This window comes from Geotrypetes seraphini, chromosome 7 (genome assembly GCF_902459505.1).
Source record: "Geotrypetes seraphini chromosome 7, aGeoSer1.1, whole genome shotgun sequence".
NCBI lineage: Eukaryota > Metazoa > Chordata > Amphibia > Gymnophiona > Dermophiidae > Geotrypetes > Geotrypetes seraphini.
In genome coordinates, this window is record NC_047090.1 from 82,684,558 (window position 1) to 82,706,214 (window position 21,657).

Consider the following 21,657-nt stretch of genomic DNA (forward strand, 5'->3'; position numbering starts at 1 on the left):
ATTGTCTCAATGAAGGAGTCACTGTAATGTGCTGAGAGAGTGGATCGAAAGCCTATGCCCACTGAAATGCCAGGATCTACTGAGGAATTCGTAGGTGAAGTCTGGCAAAAGGAGTCATGTGATCTGTGGCTTTGTAAAACAGGCCCTTAATTTTCCCCACCACCAAATTTCCCCGTTTTGCCCTACCCGGCTACTTTTTCATGCCACCCGGCTGGAAAAAAATTCTGGGGAGAACACTGTCCTATCCACCACCCTCTCCAGCACCACAATGAAAAGTAATCTCACTTAACTTGTAGCTGGTGGGCATGATGATCAGTTTTCACATGATGCAAACACTTTCACTTGCACTAGGTGTCCTACTGCTGTCTAGCAGCCAATCAGAACGCATGTTTTAAAAAAAAAAAAACCCCGAGGCAGGACGCCTAAACTGTAGGTGTTTGTTGCAGTTGAGGGAAATACTTCAGGATACTTAAGCTCGCCCAAGCCTGGGCATGGGCATGGTCTCACCCAGAAGTTGCCTTGGGTGAGCTTAAGTGGCCATAGGCATCTCCCTAGGGGCACGACAGGTGCCTGAAATGTAGGCCAGCAAAATGCTGGCCTACATTTCAAATAGACTTGGCTAGAAGTTACATCGGAAGGAGGGACTTGGCAAGAGGAAAGCTCCAGAGTAGGCATGTGATGTTGCCTCTTCAGTTGCTGAAGCTTTTAAGACACTGGTAGGCCCGGGACGGGAGGTGTAAAGGGACCAACCTTGTAGGGGAGTCACAGAGTTTTTGTTTTGTTTTGGGGTTATTTTTGCAATTTTTAAACCATGGGGCAGGGTTTGCTGGGGGAAGGGGGGCTACTAGACCTGTGATTGGAAGGGGGCTGCTGGACTCACTATCGGGAGGGAGGCTGCTGTACCCATGAAGGGGGAGCGGGTTGCTTGTGTTGCAGGACCCATGGGCGAGTGCTGACTGACTGGCTCCAGAGCTGGAGCTGAAGGGAAGGGAGACAAGTCCTGGATTTGGTCTGTGGAATAGGGAAAGGGAAAGAGGTGCTGGGCCCATGTGATGGGGGGTCAGGAGCTGGAGGGATGGGAGAGGTGCAGATCCACACTTGGGCACTGAGGAGAGGAGATAGAGATGTTGGACCCATGGGAAGGGGGCTAGAGGTATGGGAGAGAGGTGCAGAACCTGCAGGGAGGAGGAGAGAAGGAAAAGGAAAGAGAAGCTGAACCAAAGGGATAAAGGAAGAGTGAGTGAAATATTGAACATAGCAGAAGGAGGAAAGAGAGAGGGTGAGACACATTGATGTAAGAGAGGGGAGAAGCTGGACACAGGGAGATATACAAAGAGAGGGGAGATGGCAGGCATGGATGGGAGCATAGAAACGGGGACAAAAAGGGGAATATTGCATGGGGGTAATATGGACACAGAGGGTTAATGCCAGACATGGGAAGTTATATGGACACAGAGAGAAGATGGCTAGACATGGGGGAGAATAAGAATGCAGAAGGAAGATGCTGGCCAGGTGGGACATAGGGATTAGAGAATGACACAGTGATAAAATTCATCACCATTCCTGTCCCCACGGATAACCGCGGGAAATAATCCAATGTCATTTTCTAGTGTCTATTTCAACCTCGGTCCTTCTACACCAGTATTCTTCAAAGCAAATCTTGCGGGTCAGTGGTTGTGGCCATTCATATTCTGATTCTTCCCTCCTTAAAGAATGACATGAAGATGGTTTCCTGCGGTTATCCGCGGGGTGTGTCATTCTCTAATAGGGATATAGAGGAGTGATACTGTACACAGGAGGAGGGGATCATAGAATGGTGAGATGATGAAGGCAGGGAGATGGGCACAGGGAAAATACTAGAAAGAGAAGTATAGAAGACATAGAGAAGGGAGATGCTGAACATGGGGAACAATACATACACAGATGGAGAAAGAAGAAATATCAAATGGTCAGGAGACCCTGGCAAGTGAGTTAAGAGAAGACAAAAGAAAACAGAGACCAGCGCCTGAAACCAACATGATTTGAAGAATAAAATGAAACAACAAAAAGTAGAAAAAAATAATTATATTTTTTATTTTGTGATTAGAATATATCAGATTTAAAATAAGTATCCTGCTAAAGCTGGTGCTAGAGATAACTGGGGACTGCAAAATCAAGGCCATGCTTCTTTAGCTTCCAGCTGGCTTAGGGCTCTCTCTGATCAGGGAGCAGTTGCCCTAGTTGTACTCCCCTAACACTATTCCTGCCATGTGTGACTGAAGTATTCTGTTAACTTGATTCTTCTATGAGGCATTCTATAGTAATTTGCCTTGTTCATTTTTCTCAGTAGTGGAGGGGATATCTGTGAGGGGAAGGTTTTATTGATCCTTGCTCTGTATTATGCGTGATTTATAAAATGACAATTGTACAGAATATTGTTTCTTTTTATGCTTTAATAAAATAAGTTCAATATAAAATCATAACTATTCGAGGCTTGTGCAGATGGGATCAGACAGTTTGTGGGTACAGGGACTGAGCTTGCGGGGATGGGGGACTGATCTTGTAGGGATGGGGCGGGGATGGAGACGGGGACAAATATTTTTCCCGTGTCATTCTTTACTCAGGGGAGAAGGGAAGAATGCATTGTAAAATATCCTATGAGTTTTCAAATGGTTGTAAGTCTGAAACTGAATCATTATAGGAAAAAAATAATATAAAAGGATAGTTATCATTCCTTGAAATCAAGGCATTCTCTTGTTATTTGTGATGCCTGGCTACTCTGAAGAGTATTCTTCATTCTCTAGGGGTCTGTATAACAGAAAGCCACTCTACAGTCTCCTGGGTTGGGCAATTGCATTCCTGAAGAAAATTAGAACAGATTCATAAATTACAGTGTCAATGTCAGAGGGAAATAAGTCTCGGACAACAGCCACCATTGTCTATTAAATAGATGGTACTGGAACATACTTAAATTGAGAGCAGGTGTATTAATAAAAAAGGATTAACTTTAATACCATTTCACAATGTTTAGGAGATGGAATTTCTATTGAATATAATGAAAGTGAGCAGGAAAATCTCTAAACTGCTGCAAAAATTAAAAATTGCTTAATATTAAGCAATGATGGAAATGGAACGGAATGTGCGCAAAACTCATATTGGAGTGATTTTTGTACTGCCTAGTGGTAAGTCGGTATGTTTAGCATTTTTGATGTATCATGAAAAAAGGGATCGTACAATTTTGTTTTAAAAGCTAATAAAAGTTGTTTGGTTCTGCTCTGTGTTGTTCAACAATAATTTAGACGTTCATATAGTGCTTTACAAATGTAAATTTCCAGGTCAATATTTAAATTCCTTGGTTGGAAATGTTTTTTAATACACCGCATTGATTTTTGAATAAAACTGGGATATTTAGTGCTGCTATCCAGATAGTAAACATTGCTGAACATCCAGACAGAGCAGCGATCACTGGCCTTATCTGGATAGTGGTGATGTTTAATCCACTATCTGGATAGCTAAGGACAGACTGAATATTACTACTACCTGGATAATTTCTAGGACTACCCATGCTGCAACCCAGCACTATTTGGATTTTATTGGGTAAATCAGTAATGATATTTAGCGGCATTATCTAGATAGTGCTACTGAAACTCGCTCAATAGACCCATCCATACTGCTTTTTAATATCAAGCCCTTCAATTTTAATGCCAGTACAGTAGGAGCATGCTTTTATTATTCCTCTTCTATTTTTAGTTTCTAGTAACAAATTAACCATCAGTACAATATGATATATAATTGTTCTTTTTGTATCATACTTTTTTGTTTGTTTTTACAAATTTAGGGGGTCCTCCTTCTAAGCTGTGGTTAAAAATAGGCCATACCCCCTCTTCTATTAAACTGCGCTAGCAGTTTTTAGTGCAGAGAGCCACGCTGCTCCCAATGCTCATAGGAACTCTATGAGCATTGGGAGCAGCGCGGGCCATTCAGCGTGGCTCCCCGCGTTAAAAACTGCTAGCGCAGTTTCGTAGAAGAGGGGGTTAGTGGGTCTTTCCTCCACATTAAAGCTATTTTTGCCCAGCTGTAAAACCCCTGATTTTCTATTTATTGCATTAGAGGTTTTGCACTATTTTTGCCATTAGTGTGCAGCTATTTTTAAAAATGACTGCATGAGGACTTACCGCCACCTATTTTGTAGGCAGTGTTATCCACATGCTGATCAGTTAGTGTGCAATAAATAGATGTGTTAACTAATTAGGTTGGAATGCCCACTCTATTCTTCTCTTAATATAGGCATATTTTGTGTTTCACTTATAAGTGGACTCAGAAAGTACAATATGTATAATCTTCAATATATCTAAGTTATACCACCAACTTAGAACAATATTAAGAACATAAGCATTGCCTCTGCCAGGTCAGAACAGGGGTCCATCGTGCCCAGCATTCCGCTCCCGCGGCGGCCACCCAGGTCCATAACCTGCAAGTGATCCTTCACCTAAATCGTTTATTCCCTATTCATTTACTATCCTGTATAGTTACCCTCTATCTGTACCTTTCAATCCCCTTCTCCTTCAGGAAGTCATCCAATCCCTTTTTGAAACCCAATATTGTACTCTGTCCTATCACCTCTTCTGGGAGCGCATTCCAGGTGTCCACCACCCTCTGAGTAAAGAAGAACTTCTTAGCATTCATTTTGAATCTGTCTCCTTTCAATTTTTCTGAATGCCCTCTTGTTTTTGTTGTCCCCGTTAGTCTGAAGAATCTGTCCCTCTCCACCTTATCTATGCCTTTCATGATTTTATAAGTCTCTATCATGTCGCCTCTAAGTCTCTGCTTTTCCAGGGTGAAGAGCCCCAGCTTCTCCAGCCTTTCAGCATATGAAAGGTTTTCCATGCCTTTTATCATTCTTGTCACTCTTCTCTGGACCCTCTCGAGTATCACCATATCCTTCTTAAGGCGACCAGTATTGGATGCAGTACTCCAGATGTGGGCGCATCATCACTCGATACAGTGGTGGAATAACTTCCTTCGTTCTGGTAGTGATACCCTTTTTGATAATGCCCAACATTTTGTTAGTTTTCTTTGAGGCTGCTGCACATTACGCCGCCGGCTTCATTGTTTTATCCACCAATACCCCCAAGTCTTTTTCTAAGTTGCCTTCCCCCAGTACTCTCCCTCCCATCGTATAGCTGTACATCGGGTTCCCTTTCCCTATATGCAAGGCTTTACATTTCTCTACATCGAAGCTCATCTGCCATCTTTTTGCCCACTGTCACACCCGCGCTCTGGCGCTGCGTTGCGAGCCCTGGGATTGTGACACAATACTTTGGCCTGGCGTGTCCCCTACTATCAAAGGACCCTTCAGGACTTTGCTTGGCTTCCTATCCGCCTAATAAGGGCATACGAGGCAAGAGTCTCAGACAGGATGTAGCAAATCAAAAGGTTTTATTATGATCACTGGTTTCATTCAACAAAAGAAATAGGCTTCAGCTCAGCAGGTTTCAAAACAAGCACTCAATACTATGAGGCAAACACAAGCTGCACAAACAAGGCAAAAACTTCAAAATCTAGTGTCCAGGTTTTTGGGTGTGTCCCACCTTAATATACAGTCTCCTGCCTCTGGACTTTCTTAGCAAAACTTTATCCAGTCTTTTTCACCAGGGCAGTTTAGTTTAGAAGCACTTACTGTGCTGCTTTAGCTCCAGCAGCTGTATCAGTTCAAAGGTAGGTAAATCCAGAAAAGAAAATAAACTTTACCAACAAAACTGAGCAACGAGAAACCTGGCCAGCATGTCACATGGTTTCCCCAGCCTAACGTTTCCTCTCACACACTGTAGCTCTGTAAAATGGATTCCTCATTTGTACAAGTTTCAAAAGGCACACTCAGCACATCTGAGGCTTTGAAGAAGTTTTCTTTCTGCTTAGCCCTAGCTCGGGAACGTGCAGGGCTCTCAGCACAGCTCCCTGCTGTGCTGTTCAGGTAATTAATTATGCACAGCTGTGTGGAAGAACGCTCCCAGCTCAGCTTAGTAGCTAGCAGGGACAAACGTTTGCTAGCCTAACAAATAAAGCTTTCCAGCAATGGCTCAACGTTCACTATTAGAAGGGAGAGACATACAAATCCCCTTCAAACAAACATTGGCTTCACTGAGGGCTTTACTACTGTGGATACAGGCAATATACATATTCTTTACTGCATGTCAACGTCCATGGGCACAACCTCTGGTCCTACCAGACTCTCTTGTGTCTCCATGGGTTCCCCTGGGGTTCCTTCCTCACTCTCAGGGTCAGCAGTAAGCTCCTCTGCGTCCAACATCTGCCAGTCTGCAGAACCTGCCTCCTCGGGGTGAAGAGAGAGTGGATGATTCTCTCCTGTTTGCCTCCAGGCTGCTTCTCCCCTCAGTGTTCTAAACTGACTCATTTTAAGATGTGGAGGGACACTCCCACTCAGCCTAGGTGGGGGAGGGGCCTTCCACACACAGGCTTGTTCCATCTGCCTAAGTTCTTTTCCAGCTTTAACCCTTGCCTGGACTGGCTGCTGGAAAGGAAGTAATCCCCTAGCAGACTTGGGGACAGGTTTAAACCCTGTGCAGGTTTTCTGCTTCAATCTTTCCTGCTCTGCCTCATCTGATTCTACTTCCAGGTCTGAGCAGTAGTCAGCTAAGTCTAAAGTCGGGGACACTACTTGATCAGCTCTTTTACAAAGGGGTATATGATATTTCTTCCTAATCCCTGTGGCAAAACCTGGACTGGACTTGGGTTTGTCGTAGGAAACACCCGAAACGGGCTTGGGTTTGTCACACCACTCACTCAGTTTGTTCAGGTCTCTTTATAGTTCTTTGCATTCCTCAACAGTTCTGACCCTACTGGAGAGTTTTGTGTCGTCCGCGAATTTTATAACTTCGCACTTCGTCCCTGTTTCCAGGTCATTTATGAATATATTGAACAGCAGCGGTCCCAACACTGACCCCTGTGGGACACTACTTGTGACCCCTTTCCAGTCAGAGTAGTGTCCCTTAACTCCTACCCTCTGCTTCCTGTCTGCCAGCCAGTTCCTGATCCATCTGTGCACGTCCCCTACCACCCCGTGGCTCCACAGTTTTCTTAGTAGGCGCTCATGAGGTACCTTGTCGAAGGCTTTTTGGAAATCCAGATATATGATGTCTATGTGGTCACCCTTGTCCAATTGTTCACTTATCCCCTCAAAGAAATGCAATAGGTTTGTTTGGCATGATCTTCCTTTACAGAAACCATGCTGGCTTGTTCTCATCAGATTATTTTTTTCTAAATGCTCATTGATACTTTCCTTGATCAATGATTCGGCCATCTTCCCCGGAACTGAGGTTAAGCTCAACGGTCTGTAGTTCCCTGGGTCGCCTCTCGATCCCTTTTTGAAGATAAGTGTAACATTCGCTATCCTCCAATCCTCCGGGATTACCCCTGTTCTCAAGGATAGGTTAAAAATCTGTCACCCTCATCCTCCCTTGCCGGCTGCTTTCCTTTCATATATCGGAAGAATGGTTTAAAATTTCATGCTTCATTGGCTAGACTCTCTTCGTATTCTTTCTTGGCTTTTCTGACCACTCGGTGACATTCTTTTTGTTGCTTCCTGTGCTCCTTCCAATTTTCTTCAGTTTTGTCCTTTTTCCACTTCCGAAATTATCTTTTCTTTACTATCACTTTCTTTACTTCATTGGTTATCCATGCCGGCTCTTTTGTTTGATTCTTTTTGCATCCTTTTCTAAATCTGGGTATATACAGGTTCATCATCACACACAACGACCTCAGCAGCGGCACCACTCACTGCTCAACATACTTTCATAGCAGTAAGTTTTATGTGTCAAATCGGCTTTGGTTGCTAATCTCTATTTATATTATTTCTAATTTTTTCATATTTACTTAGTAACACTTTATAAATATTTTATTTCAAATGTTCATCTGCTAGAAACACAGCTTTTTACTTATCTTTACTTTATCTTCTGTTTTCATGTTATTCTATGCTGATAATAGATTTTATTGTATACCACTTTGAATTTTAGATTAAGCGGTATAAAAAATTTTTAATAAACCTTGAAACCTTTTTTCGCTATTTCAGCTTTGTCAAGGATCCTCCCTAGAAAATTACTTCTATTCAAAAGGTTAAAACTTCCATAACAGATTATACCCAAACTGATAAGTGGCCAGATCGGGAGCCCTTTCCAACAGAGCACCTAGCATCATCTACACCCCTCCCCCGTTCCAGCAGGAGAGAGAACTACAGGAGGAGCAGCGTGACGGTGCTCGGCACCAACTGCTAGTTTCACTAGTGGCCAGATTGGGAGCCCTTTCCAGCAGGGCACCTAGCATCATCTACACCCCTCCCCCGTTCCAGCAGGGGAGAGAACTACAGGAGGAGCAGCGCTGACGGTGCTCGGCACCAACTGCCAGTTTCACTAATGGCCAGATCGGGAGCCCTTTCCAGCAGGGCACCTAGCATCATCTACACCCCTCCCCCGTTCCAGCAGGGGAGAGAACTACAGGAGGAGCAGCGCTGACGGTGCTAGGCACCAACTGCCAGTTTCACTAGTGGCCAGATCAGGAGCCCTTTCCAGCAGGGCACCTAGCATCATCTACACCCCTCCCCCGTTCCAGCAGGGGAGAGAACTACAGGTGGAGCAGCACTGACAGTGCTCAGCACCAACTGCCAGTTTCACTAGTGGCCAGATTGGGAGCCTGTTCCAGCAGGGCACCCGACACCATCTTCACTTCTCCCCCATTCCAGCAGGGAAGAGCTGACAGAGGAGAGCTGCAGTCCGATGCTCAGACCAACGGTTGGTTCGGGAGCCCGTTCCAGCAAGGTACCCGACACCATCTTCACTCCTCCCCCATTCCGAAGGGTCTACCTCTGAGGATCTCGCATCATGTGCGGCAGCGGTGGAGATTACCTTGCCAGAGATGTCGCCTGTTCTTGGAGGAAACTCAGGACCCAGATGTTAGCCATCGGAACTGGGGTTGACGGCAGTTAAAGAATAGAATGGGAATGGTGGTTGAAGTGAATTGGGGTGGAGATAGAGGTGGGTATGGAGAGAGATAGGGATATGATGTATTCCGGAAAGGCATTTAAGATCTGGTGTTAAATGATCATAATAATTACAAGTCAAAAATCTTGATGCTTTTTTGGAGTGTGTTTCTGTTTCTCTCTATGCTTATTTTTATCTCTATTTTGTTTACTTTAATTATTATTTTAATTCTATCTTTAAATTATTTATTCATTACTTGTTGGAATATTTCATTTCTATCTCTATCTCTACTTCTGTCTTTTTATTTTTATTTTTCATACTGTTTCTTCAGGTACTTTAGTTAGATTGTGAGCCTTTGGGACAGTTAGGGAATTGCCAAGTACCTATCTTATTTATTTAATTTTTATTTATTGTATCTTTAATGCATCATTTTTGTAAACTGCTTAAAAACCTCACGGTTATTAGCGGTATATAAGAATTAAATTAAATTAAAATTAAATAAGTAAGTATAAGAAACATACCAGAGCCGTCCTAAGCCAACCAGCTCACAGAAATGTAGCATAGCAAGATGGTGACATCGTCTTTTTTTTCATTTTAAAGAGATTCCTACACAGCTGATTTTCTCATTTACCCAATCACACGCCTTGATTCAGAATAGGGACACCCATTCTAACTCATTGTTTTATCCTCCGGCTCTATTGTCTTTAAAACATAAATCCACCTCTGTTCTTTCCAATTTAAGAAAATTTCTGAATTACCACCCTCCCTCCCTTCTACTTGATCAATGACCCGTCACCATAGGTCCCCTACCTGATGTTTATTTTGTACCTAATGTTGCACCATTAGGTGCTTGTAAATTCCCAGTCAAGATCCTTGATTTATGCTCATTTAAATGAAGTTTTATAGGCCTATTAGTGCAGCCAATATATAAGAGATTACAGGGGCATACTACCACATAGACTACTGAATGACTATTACAACCAGTAATCTTTCTTGATCTTAATACTTGTCTTTTTACCGGAACTTGCCACTCTCTTCCTATTATACTTTGGGAGCACCATTGGCATTTACCACATATTTTGTGCAAACCCTTGTTTTCATTATTAACTTTCACCCTGAATTTCTGAAAATATAACCTTTGACTGATGGTTCTCCCTCAACTATATGCTATCATTGGAAACTCTTTTAAACTAGGATGTAAATGCAGCACTGGCCAATATGATCACATATATTGTGTTAACTTTACACGTTAATCTTTCATTATTTCTGTCTTTCAAATTGGAGGAGGTGGTCAGCAATAATTCTCGTTGAGCAAATCTTGCTTTCAAAAATGCTTGCCTAATAGATTTTTTTGGATATCCTCTATCTATCAAACGTTGCTCAAGCAGCCGAGATTGAATTTTAAACTCCTCCAAGAAGAGCATATCCTTTTCAAATGAAGGAATTGAACAATGGGGAGGTTGAATCGTAATTTATAGAGGTGGCAAGTCTTAAAATGAAGTGTGGAGGGGCATAATCAAAAGAAACGTCTAAGTTCATTATGGGCCTAAGTTGCTAGTCACCCAAAGGCGGCAGTGTCTAAAGTCCATTCCTGAAAAATATGGCCAAAATAATTTTTTTTCGAAAATTGTCTAAGTATATGTCCAACCATTTGATCGTCCAGACCGCTAAGTCATCTGTCTTTATACCCCATTCTTGTCCAAAAAATCGTCCAAGTCAAAAACGCCTAGAACCAGACCTTTTGGATGTAGGAGGGGCCAGCAAGGTGATGGACTGGACACCCAGACATGGCAACACAGTAGTGGGGCACCTTACAGGGCACTGCTGCAAACTTCACAAAAAGGGTGCCATATAAACATCTCACCACAACTCCCTTATAGGTCATGGTGAGCCTCCCCAAAACACCCCCAAAACCTACTATAGCCACCTGTATACCACCCCAGTAGCCCTTATGACTGCAGGTGCCACCTGTATGACAGTACAGTAGAGTTTTGGGGGTGCACATTTTTCACCATGAATGTAGTGGTTAGTGGCTTATGGTCCTGGGTCCTCCTCTCTATGGTTCACTAGCCCACCCCTCAGACTACTTTACACCTCTGTGCTTCTCTCCTAGGCTTTCCTATGCCAAGTGCTGATGTTCTGGAGGCAGAAATGTAAAGTTTTTATTATGAGTTTTGTGGTAGTGGTGGGGGTCAGTGATCACTGGGGGAGTGTGTGGGGGCCTGTACCACGTCTCTACAGTGATTATCTGGTCACTTCGGATACTTTCTGGGCACTAAGACCTGGTTTTCAATCGCCTAAGTTGCTACGTATAAGTTCCATCTAGGCAGCCTCGTTAAACTTTCGGTTATACTTGCAGTACGACTAAGGGCTCCTTTTATCAAGCCGCGCTAGCGGTTTAATGCGCATAATAGCGCATGTTAAACTGCCGGCCGCGCTAGCCACTAACGTCTGCCTTGAGCAGGTGGTAGTTTTTTGGCCAGCGCTGGGGTTAGCGCGTGATTAAAAGTCGCGCACGCTAACTCCGCTAGCGTGGCTTGATAAAAGGAGCCCTAAGTCCTACTCTCACTATGCCACTGATAGTAATGAAAATATTTTTAGCTAGCAGTTACCTATGTTAAATGCTTGATGTAATTTAGAGAAAAAAAGAAAAGGGCCCCTAAGATTCATATATTTACCAGAAGAAGAGTCCTTGCATTTATATTAGCAGAAGGACATCTAGAAAATTTGTAGAAAGAGAAAAGTTAGAAATGTAAAGGTCAAATTTTAAATAGTATTATTTGGTCCATATACTTGAAGAATGCATAGTTTTAAACAGTTATCTAAGAAAATGGCAAGTGAAACATATTCTGCTGAATTGTGATTTACTTGATTTGTTGCCATTGGGGGTTTGGGTTTGGGTTTGCTTAACCTTAGATATCTTATTATAGGCTATGGCATGCGTCATATTAATGACTACTTTCATGGTACATCTGTCTTTTCTAATACTCCATTGGAACTAGCATGCTATCAACAGGATCATTTTAGTGCTTACTTTCATTCTGTCTGCCTACTCTTCTGATGTGCACCTCTGGGTGTTTGGCCTCCCCTTGAGGAAGGTGTGGAAATGGGTATGTAAATTTCATGGCATTAGTGTCAGTGAGTCTCCCCTTTTGCCTTTGTGCGGTAATAGGAATTTTTCCCTGGGCATGGGGGGTTCCCGGTTTAAGCAGTGGGTGGCAAGGGGGCTGATCTTTTTATTTCATCTGGTGCAGGATGATGGCTCTATTCAACCTTTTTCAACGTTGTGTCAGGTTTATGGCCTCACTGCTGTTGACAGATTTGCTTATATGCAGATTGCGCATTATGTGGCCACTTTGACCAAGACAAACTTGCATTCTGCTTGTCAGGACTTATTGTCCATGGCCTATACTTTTGGCTCCCAGATGAAAGTCCCTCTCAAATTTCATCACAGACACTTGGAGGATGAGACCCCCTTGCCGGACTATGTTACACTCCAAGCACCTTGGTCACAGGATTTGAGTATGATATTTCTGGAGGATATTATGTCCCATGTTGTAGCCCGGTTGCCTGCCTTGAGAAAGTATGCGTACTTTTGGGAAATGCAGTATAAATTGTTATTTCGACTTTATGTATCACCTTATAGGGCATATTGTGCAAAATTTCGGCCCACAGTCTCGTGTGACAAATCTGGGCATCGGACTGTTACACTGGGTCATATGCTGTGGTCCTGCCCGACTGTACAAGCCTTTTGGCAGGGACTCTTTACTTATATTAGGACTCTTTGGACTGTGCATATTCGACCTTTGCCTCGCCTGCTTTTTGGACTTTCTCCATTTTATCATCCGAGACCAGCGGACTTGAGTGCATTTCTTTGGTGGTCCATTTTATGTGCCTTAAAATGTATTTTTCTTAAATGGCTGGACACTGAAGCGCCAAACATTCCCATGTGGCGTTCTCAGATGATTTTCCTGTTGGCTTGAGAGCACAGAGATGTGCCTGATCTTTCCACTTTGCGGGGGGAGCGTTTCACAGCTATCTGGGACCTTTTCTGGAACACCATGACCCCAGTAGCCCGTAGTCGAGTTTTGAATTGCTGATTGAAACTATGCTGTTCTCATTTGAGTTGTTAATTTTGTGTTCACTCTGGGAACCCGGTCCCTGGAGGGGGTGGGGGGGATTGTTTTCCACTAAAATGTTGTTGGAGCACTGCTTGTTAGGATGAATCTTGGTATTTGTGCTTTGCCTGCTCTAATAAAAATCATTTTACCATAATGGAAACAAAGTAGATACCAAAAATATATTGCTGTTACATAGATTGGGAAATATAGTGAAATTTTCAAAACAAATGTTAAGCAATTGCATACTCGGAATTGAAAAGTGAATATGTTTTATTTATGAATGTTAATTAAAACTTCAGTTTTGCAGTAAAACAAGTTAACTATTTAATTTAACATCTGAGTTTACTTCTTTTTTTTTTTTTTTTTTTAAATATGTTTATTGAGGAGTCAACAAGAGATACCAGTAGTACAAAAAGAAGATAAAAAAGCGGTCAACAAAGATACAATGATCTGAGCAGAAGTGCAAAACACAACCAATAAAACTGCTGCACATAGCCCAAAGCAGAAATAATATGGCTCCCAGGTCAACCCCACCAAACTTTTCTTTTTTTTTATTCAGACAAAGAACAAACAACCAAACCCCTCAGTGTAACTCCCAAACCAGAAGCTGTCCAATCACCCGCTCACTCAAACACACCATCCACTCACACAGACAAACTCTACATCCATACCCCCATCAGCCAAGCACCCCCCCTGAACCCCCCATGCTGGAAACTGTAGGCAGATGTAGAAAAACCCGCCATAAGGCCAAGTAGGCCAGTACCTCAGGGTTAGTAGAGTGCTTGTAATAACCAAGCTCAAAGCGGGCTAGTTCCTGCATTTGATGCATCCAACAGTCCAGGGGTATAGCCCCCGTCTGAGTCCAATATTGCAAGATCAAATGTTTAACTGTCAACAGCGTCAGGTAGATAAAGCGCCTCTGAGGAACCGTGAGTCCCTGCTCCTCCTGAGTTTACTTCTATATGCCGGATGCAGGTGCAATTACTTACCCCCTCCCTCCCTTTTTACTAAGCTAGGGTAGAGGTTTCTACCGCAGCCTGCAGTGCTAAATGTTCCAATGCTGGTCTGACATTCATAGAATTTCTATGAGCATCATAGCAGCATTGGAGCATTTAGAGACCTCCACTGCAGCTTAGTAAAAGCGGGGGTTACTGAGGTAATTCCGCTCTTGTAATTGTGACACTAGTTTACATGTTACCATTTCAAAACGGCAGCAAAAAAGAAAAATGTTGGGCAAGGAAGAATAATAATAATAATAATAATAACTTTATTTTTCTATACCGCCATAGTCAATCGACTTCTAGGCGGTTTACAGTGTAAGAAGGCTGGACAATCAGCGAATAACAAGAGGTCTCAATACAATACAATAAGTCAACATTCAATACAATACAATACAATACAAAGATTCTGTATACAATACAGTACCATATAGTACGAGTCTAACTACAATATAATACAAAAATCTGAACACAATACAATACATAAGTCTGAATACAATACAATACATAAGTCTGAATATAATACTATACATAAGTCTAAATATAGTATCCTACAATGAGTCTAAATATAATACAATATTGTAGAAGGGAAAGTTACGTATAGTTTGGAGTTCAATAGGTAATGAATATCTGAGTATTTCTTTAGAACTTCCATTGAGTTGGAGTTCTATGGAAAGCGAATAGCGAATAGAGCATACACTAAAGATATGTAACTCCAAATAAAAAGAGATATTCTCCCTAGTTCAGAACCAAATCTTTAAGGATGAGGTTGATTGATTAATGGTACTGTCCTGTTATAACACAATTTAGGTTGCACATAGAAAGCTGAGCTGCACCATATTAATCCTATGATTGCAGGATCTCAATGTCCAGTGATTGATTCTGCATTTTGGCCTCAGTATTATAAAAAGACTCCTACCCCCTCTTTTACAAAGGTGTGCTAAGATGTTTAGAACGTGCTAAATATTAGTATGTGCTAAACGCTAACATGTACATGTTATCCTATGGACGCGTTAGCGGTTAGCGCATGTGTTGATTTAGCGCACGCTAAATCCGCACTAAAATGCGTGGAGGGGCATAATTGAAAGGAACGTCTAAGTCTGTTTTCGTCCAAGTCGCAAGTCGTCCAAAGTAAAAACAGCATAGGACACATTTTCGAAAATTGTCCAAGTATACGTGCTGCCAATCTGATCTTCCAAGTCGCTGAATCGTCCATCTTTATATCACATTTTCATCCAACTTTTCGTCCAAGTAAAAAATGCCTAGAACAAGCCCTGTTGGACGTGGGAGGGGTCTGCAAAGTGATGGACTGAACACCCAGACATGGCACCTAAATAGTGAGGTACCTTACAGGGCACTGCTGTGAACTTCACAAAAAGGGTACCATGTCTTCATCTCACTACAGCTCCCTTATAGGTCATGGTGAGCCCGCCAAACCACCTCCAGAATCCCCTAGACCCACTTATCTACCACCCCAATAGCCCTTATGGCTGCAGGAGCCACTTATATGCCAGTAAAAAAGGGTTTTGGGGGTGTATAGGGTAGTGCTCATGTTTCAATATCAATGCAGTAATTACAGGGGCTTATGGGCATGGGTCCTTCTTTCCACGGGTCCCTAACCCACTCCCAAGATGGCTAAAGATGCCTCTGTGCAGCATGACTAGGTTTTCCTATGCCAGGCTGCCAGGTTCTGGAGGCACAATTTTCAAGTTGTGATTAATATTTTTATGGGGGGGGGGTTTGGTGATCACTGGGGTAGTGTGTGGGGGTCTGTATTATGTGTTTGCAGTGCTTAGCTGGTCACTTTAGGTGGGTTTGTGTGACTTGGACCATGTTTTAAATGGTCTAAGTCACAATGTCCAAGTTCCATCGATCCTGTGCTGTATAGCTTTCGGTTATACATGCAGTACAGTGGTCTCAAACTCGCGGCCCGGGGACCACATGCGGCCCGCCAGGTCCTATTTTGAGGCCCTTGGTATATTTATCATAATCACAAAAGTAAAGTAAAACCGTTTTGATAAAACCTATAAATTACAACATTATTATTAAGACTTAGCCAAAAGGAAAGATTTATAAACTATAAAGAGTTTTACCTCATGCAAAATTGTCATTTCTTTAATAAGAATAAATTAACTATTCTTTCTGCGGCCCTCCATGTACCTACAAATCCAAAATGTGGCTCTGCAAAGGGTTTGAGTTTGAGACCACTGTACGACTAAGTCTAAACCTGCCCACATCCCGCCCTCGATAACTTCTCTTGACATGTCATGTTTAGCTATGGTCATTCAGTGGCACTATGAAGGCCTAGGTCGTTTATAAATACGTCCAAAACCCAGTTTTATTATCGGCACTTGGACGTTTTTGACTGATGATCGTCCAAGTGCCGACTTAGGCCAGTTTTTGGATGTTTTTCTCTTTCGATTATGAGCTCCATAGCTTGCCTTTGTAAAAGAGGGCCCTATAGTTAGGTACCTAGATCAGTGTGCCTAACTTAATTTTTTAATTAAACAGCGCCATTTTAAAAAACCCAATTAAAAAACTTAATTTTTGGATAGGCACAATGTAGGCATCTACACAGAGACACCTACTGACCAATACCCAAAACGTAGGCGTGGTTAGGGGCAGAGTTTGGGTGTGGATTGAATTAGGCACTGGTAGGCACCTTTTTTTCAATTGCTTTAACAGTTATTCAGCGTTCCATTTTTTTTGTGTGTTTGATTGACCCAGCCTTGTATTAACAAAGGACTTGTTTCCTGTGGATTACAACACTACAGTGATCCCTGATGCAGGCGTTTTGATTCGCCGAAACACAGTACTGTGTTGGGTCCACAGTTTGTGTATATCCTTTATTGGAATAAACAAGACATTTTTATATCAGTGATCTTTGGTGGAGTGTTCATTGTCCGTTCCCACTGTTTTTTTGTGACTGGTAGGCACCTACCACACAGCAGGCAGCAGTATTTTAGGCCAAGAAAACACTGGGCTAATATATCAGCACCTAAGTTTTTTGATGTTTTTTATAGAATCGGGCCCCTTGTGTCCACGACTATGGGCTCCTTTTACTAAGGTGCGCTAGCGGTTTTAGCGCCCACTACAATGCCGCCTGTGCTAGACGCTAACGCCTCCATAGAGCTTGTGTTAGTATTTTCCGTTTAGCGCGGAGTTTGCACGCGCTAATCTTCCCTGCGCGCTAAAACGCTAGCACACCTTAGTAAAAGGAGCCCTATGAAACACAGAATATGCAGATAAAAAAAAAAGAGTGAATGCATCTGTCCCAGAAGTAAAAAGAGTTATCACACAGTTAGAAGACCGTGCAAGAAGATTAATAAAGTTAGGTTGTCTAGACAAGCACTCATCAACATACCTAGTTTAATGGGTGCATTTATGCAAGGACTATCTGAGAGTCTTTGCAGAGCTAAAAGACTAAATATGAATCCTTGCTAAGACAGATTTAACATTGTTCTGACATCACAAAGAATTCTTCAGCATACAAATTCAAACTAAAACAATAGTCTGAGTTGATAGTCTTGATTTCTTTGTTTTACAAAACCAAAAATATACTAAATCGATTTAATTTCTCCAAACTGAAGCCATACTACAACAGAATCAAGGGGATTGGATTTGATATACTGCCTTTCTGTGGTTACAATCAAAGCAGTTTACAAATTATATATGTACAGGTACTTAGGGAAATGGAGGATTAAGGGGTCCTTTTACTAAGGCACATTAACCGATTAGCACACGCTAATCAATTTAGCACGTGCTAAAGATCAGGGCGTGCTAAATGTTAAGGCACCCATTATATTCTATGGGCACCTTAACATTTAGCACACGCTACATCGATTAGTGCATGCTAAATCAGTTAACGTGCCTTAGTAAAAGGACCCCTAAGTGACTTGGCCAGGGTCACAAGGAGCTGCAGTGGGAATAGAACCCAGTTCCCCTGGTTCTCAGACTGCTGTATTAATCATTAGGCTACTCCTCCACTCATTGCTTATGCATTATCATTGTTTTATAAAGCCTTCTGCAGCTTTAAACATTGCACAGAATCTTTGGTTTAATAGTAACATATTTAGCTGCTGTTAAATTACAGAAAGAACAATGGAGCTGCAGTGAAGGCCTATACCTGACAGTAAATCAGGTTTTTGTTTTTTTTTTTAAATTATTATTATTATAGTGGGGTGATCACCATCTTGGGAGGAGCCATCACAATGAACAGACTGCCTGGACAAAAGAGTTATCCATCTGTAAATGCCAATCGAGTTCTGTCTCAGAAATTTGACAACTGGGATTCATCTTTCTCTGTATCCAGTAGGTAGAACATCAATATACTTTAAAGTGTGAATGATGAAACGTGGTCACTGTGTTAGTTCTCTCAAATAAGTGCAGTGCACTGTCTTAATTAAGGAGATATACAATTTGAAAACTACACATAAGGGTGTTAGATTTTTCCAATAAAAAGGCAGAGCAGAATGTACAAGGTGCAGGAATCTTTATTGAAAGTCTATACAAAATTGTAATCCATAAAAATTGCTCTCATATACATGGGTCCGTACTCCATGTATATGAGATCCATTTTTATGGATTATATTCTCTTTTTTTTTTCTTTCCTTTCTTTTATTGAATTTTAAAACATTCATCAGGATAATTAAATACTTGAAGAGAAATTGTCCACATCTCAAGCAATATGTAAAATAAGGCAATTATAACACTCGATATAGAGGTTGCAAAGTGAAATTTTAAACCACTGAGCCAGAGGACAAGGAAAGATATCTCAGAGCGAAGTCTACAAAAGGAAATAGCACATCTTACCAATGGTGATAAGTAACAAGAAAAAGAATAGCCAAAACAGGGTATCTAATAAAGTTTTAATATTAGCCAAAATATACCAATCATTCTTGGGTAAGGTCCATGCAATCTATTCTGCCAAAAATAATATAACTGAGGCGGCTCATAAAAGACTCTTCCATATCTAGACCGGCACAGATGGGTATTATGCACACCTTATCAATAATATCAGAGGAGAGGACACGATACATAATAATATGCTAGTAATAGAATGTGTCCACTTCAAATTTGGCTACAGCGGCTGCACTGAACTTATAAACAAATTTAACAAAAAGGGCCTCAAAGTTTAAATGGATATCAACTTCCTAAATTATAGCTATTCTCATCAGCCCATGACTGGAAAAAGACCTAAGAAGAAAAATCTCCGAATGGGAGAAAAGGTTCTCAGAACAAAAAAACAGCCATTTGCATCTAAAAGTTTGTGAAAGGCACTATAAACAAATGATATATCATCCCATAACACACAAAAAAAATTAAACTCAAATTTAATAGCAGTGTTTTTTCATAATATCCCTGTTCCTTCTTCACAAATCAGTCGATGATTGTAATCCAAACAGTGCTGTATCACCTATATTAAAGTTCCCATAGATTTCTCCACTTGCTGCATCAGGAGAGAACCCTAGCAGTTTAAAGCTAGAGTATCGCTCCATGGTACAACCGCACCTTGAATACTGTGTACAATTCTAATCACTGTATCTCAAAAAAGATATAGTGGAATTAGAAAAGGTACAAAGAAGGGCAATGAAAATGATAAAAGGGATGGGATGACTCCCCTATGAGGAAAGGCTAAAGTGACTAGGGCTCTTCAGCTTGGAGAAGAGACTGAGTGGAGCAGAAAGGGTAGATGTGAATACACTTTCCAAAAATACTAGGACTAGGGGGAATGCGATGAAGCTACTAAGTAGTAGATTTAAAACAAACTAGCGAAAATAATTCTGCACACAACGTGTAATTAAACTCTGAAATTTGTTGCCGGAGAATGTGTTGAAATCATTTAGCTTAGCAGGGTTTAAAAAAGGTTTGTATAACTTCCTAAAAGTGAAATCCATAGGCCATTATTGAGATGGCTTGGGGAACTCCACTGCTTATTCCTATGATGAGCAGCATAAAATCTGCTTTATTACTTGGGACCTAGCTAGATACTTTGGACCTCGGTTGGCCACTGTTGACAACAGGATGCTGGGCTTGATGGACCTTTGATCTGTCCCAGTATGGCAATTCTTATGTTCTTAAATAGGTAAGATGAAATGAACCATTGTTTGCATGATCAGGTTTTGTTGTTTGATTTGGTTTACTGATCAATCATCATTACATCTTGCAACTGCTTTTACTATTTACTCTCTTCATAAAGGTTGTTAATAAAGCCAAATCCAAATAATAAATATTTTTAACTGCAAGCATCAGATGTAACTAGATAAAAGTAGTAAAAATTGGTAAAATTATTACTTCAGTAAAAGTAAAAGTAACAAATGTCATCCTGTATGTTTTTACAAGTAAAAGTAACAAAATTTTAAATACAGTAATTGGTTAGATTTACTTAGGCCCCCTTCTATCAAGCTGCGGTAGAGCATTTTAGCGCTGGCCAGTGAGGTAAATGCTCTGATGCTGATTCAGTTCTTATGAGCATCAGAGCATTTACCTCGCCAGCCAGCACTAAAATTCTCTACCACAGCTTGATAAAAGGGGGCCTTAGTTACTATACAACAGTGCCTATTGATATATAAAAACAAACAATCACATGACATTTCTTCCATTCACATCTCACAAATTCCATAACATAGTCCCAGACTACTCTAGCTGCCAAGAATAACATCACTAAGGGCCTCTTCTATTAAACTGTGCTAGCAGTTTCTAGCGCAAGGAGCCTCGCTGAATGGCCCGTACTGCTCCCTATGCTCATAGAGTTCCTATGAGCATCGGGAGCTGCGCGGGCCATTCAGCGTGGTGCTCTGCGCTTAAAAACTGCTAGCGCAGTTTAATAGAAGGGGTAAGTTCCTCCATAGGCTTGTACAAATAAAAGTGTTTTCAGTTCTCTTTTAAATTGTTCTCTTAGGCTTTCAATTGTCTCATTTCAACTAGCAAATGATTCCACATCTGAGACCCAGTAACATTGAAGTCTGATATTCCTCTAATTCAATGGTCTCAAACTTACGGCCCGGGGGGGGGGGGGGCGCCACATGCGGCCCGCCAGGTACTATTTTGAGGCCCTCGGTATGTTTATCATAATCACAAAAGTAAAATAAAACAGTTTCTTGATCATATGTCTCTTTAGCTATAAATGACAATATTATTATTAAATAACTACATATATATCACAATATTGTGAAATTTTATAATATACTTTAAGATATTCTTTTAAATAGTGCTCAGACCCACAACCTTCAGTGTTTTGAGTGTACAAAACAAAACACAGGCTGCCATCAGACCATCATAGCACCATTTATGTCTTATACCACTATATGTTATAATAAAGCAATTTTGTGACTAATATCCATAAAAACATATCTTTTCTGATAGTAATGTCACACACGATGGTCACATGACAGGCAGTACAGCGTTATAAAGTGCTCATGCTTTCTTTAAAATAGCTCCTGGAAGCTAAGAAACAAGTCCTCCCTTCGACTAGAGTTTCGCAATATACATGCTTCATCAGGAAGGGATTATCTTGCTCAGCCACCAAGGCAGGAACAAACCATGCTGCTCTTACAAAGCAGGCGA

At 41.4% G+C, this 21,657-nt stretch overlaps 1 protein-coding gene across 3 annotated transcripts in view; it reads left to right on the forward strand.

The window, feature by feature from the left end:
- COCH (cochlin) overlaps positions 1-21,657 on the forward strand; it is a 179,234-nt gene that overhangs the window by 38,363 nt on the left and 119,214 nt on the right. For all 3 annotated transcript variants that reach the window (XM_033953042.1, XM_033953041.1, XM_033953043.1), the window contains exon 5: positions 18,269-18,402. In XM_033953042.1, coding sequence (XP_033808933.1) covers positions 18,269-18,402 — 134 coding nt within the window. The remainder of the gene's footprint in view (positions 1-18,268; positions 18,403-21,657) is intronic.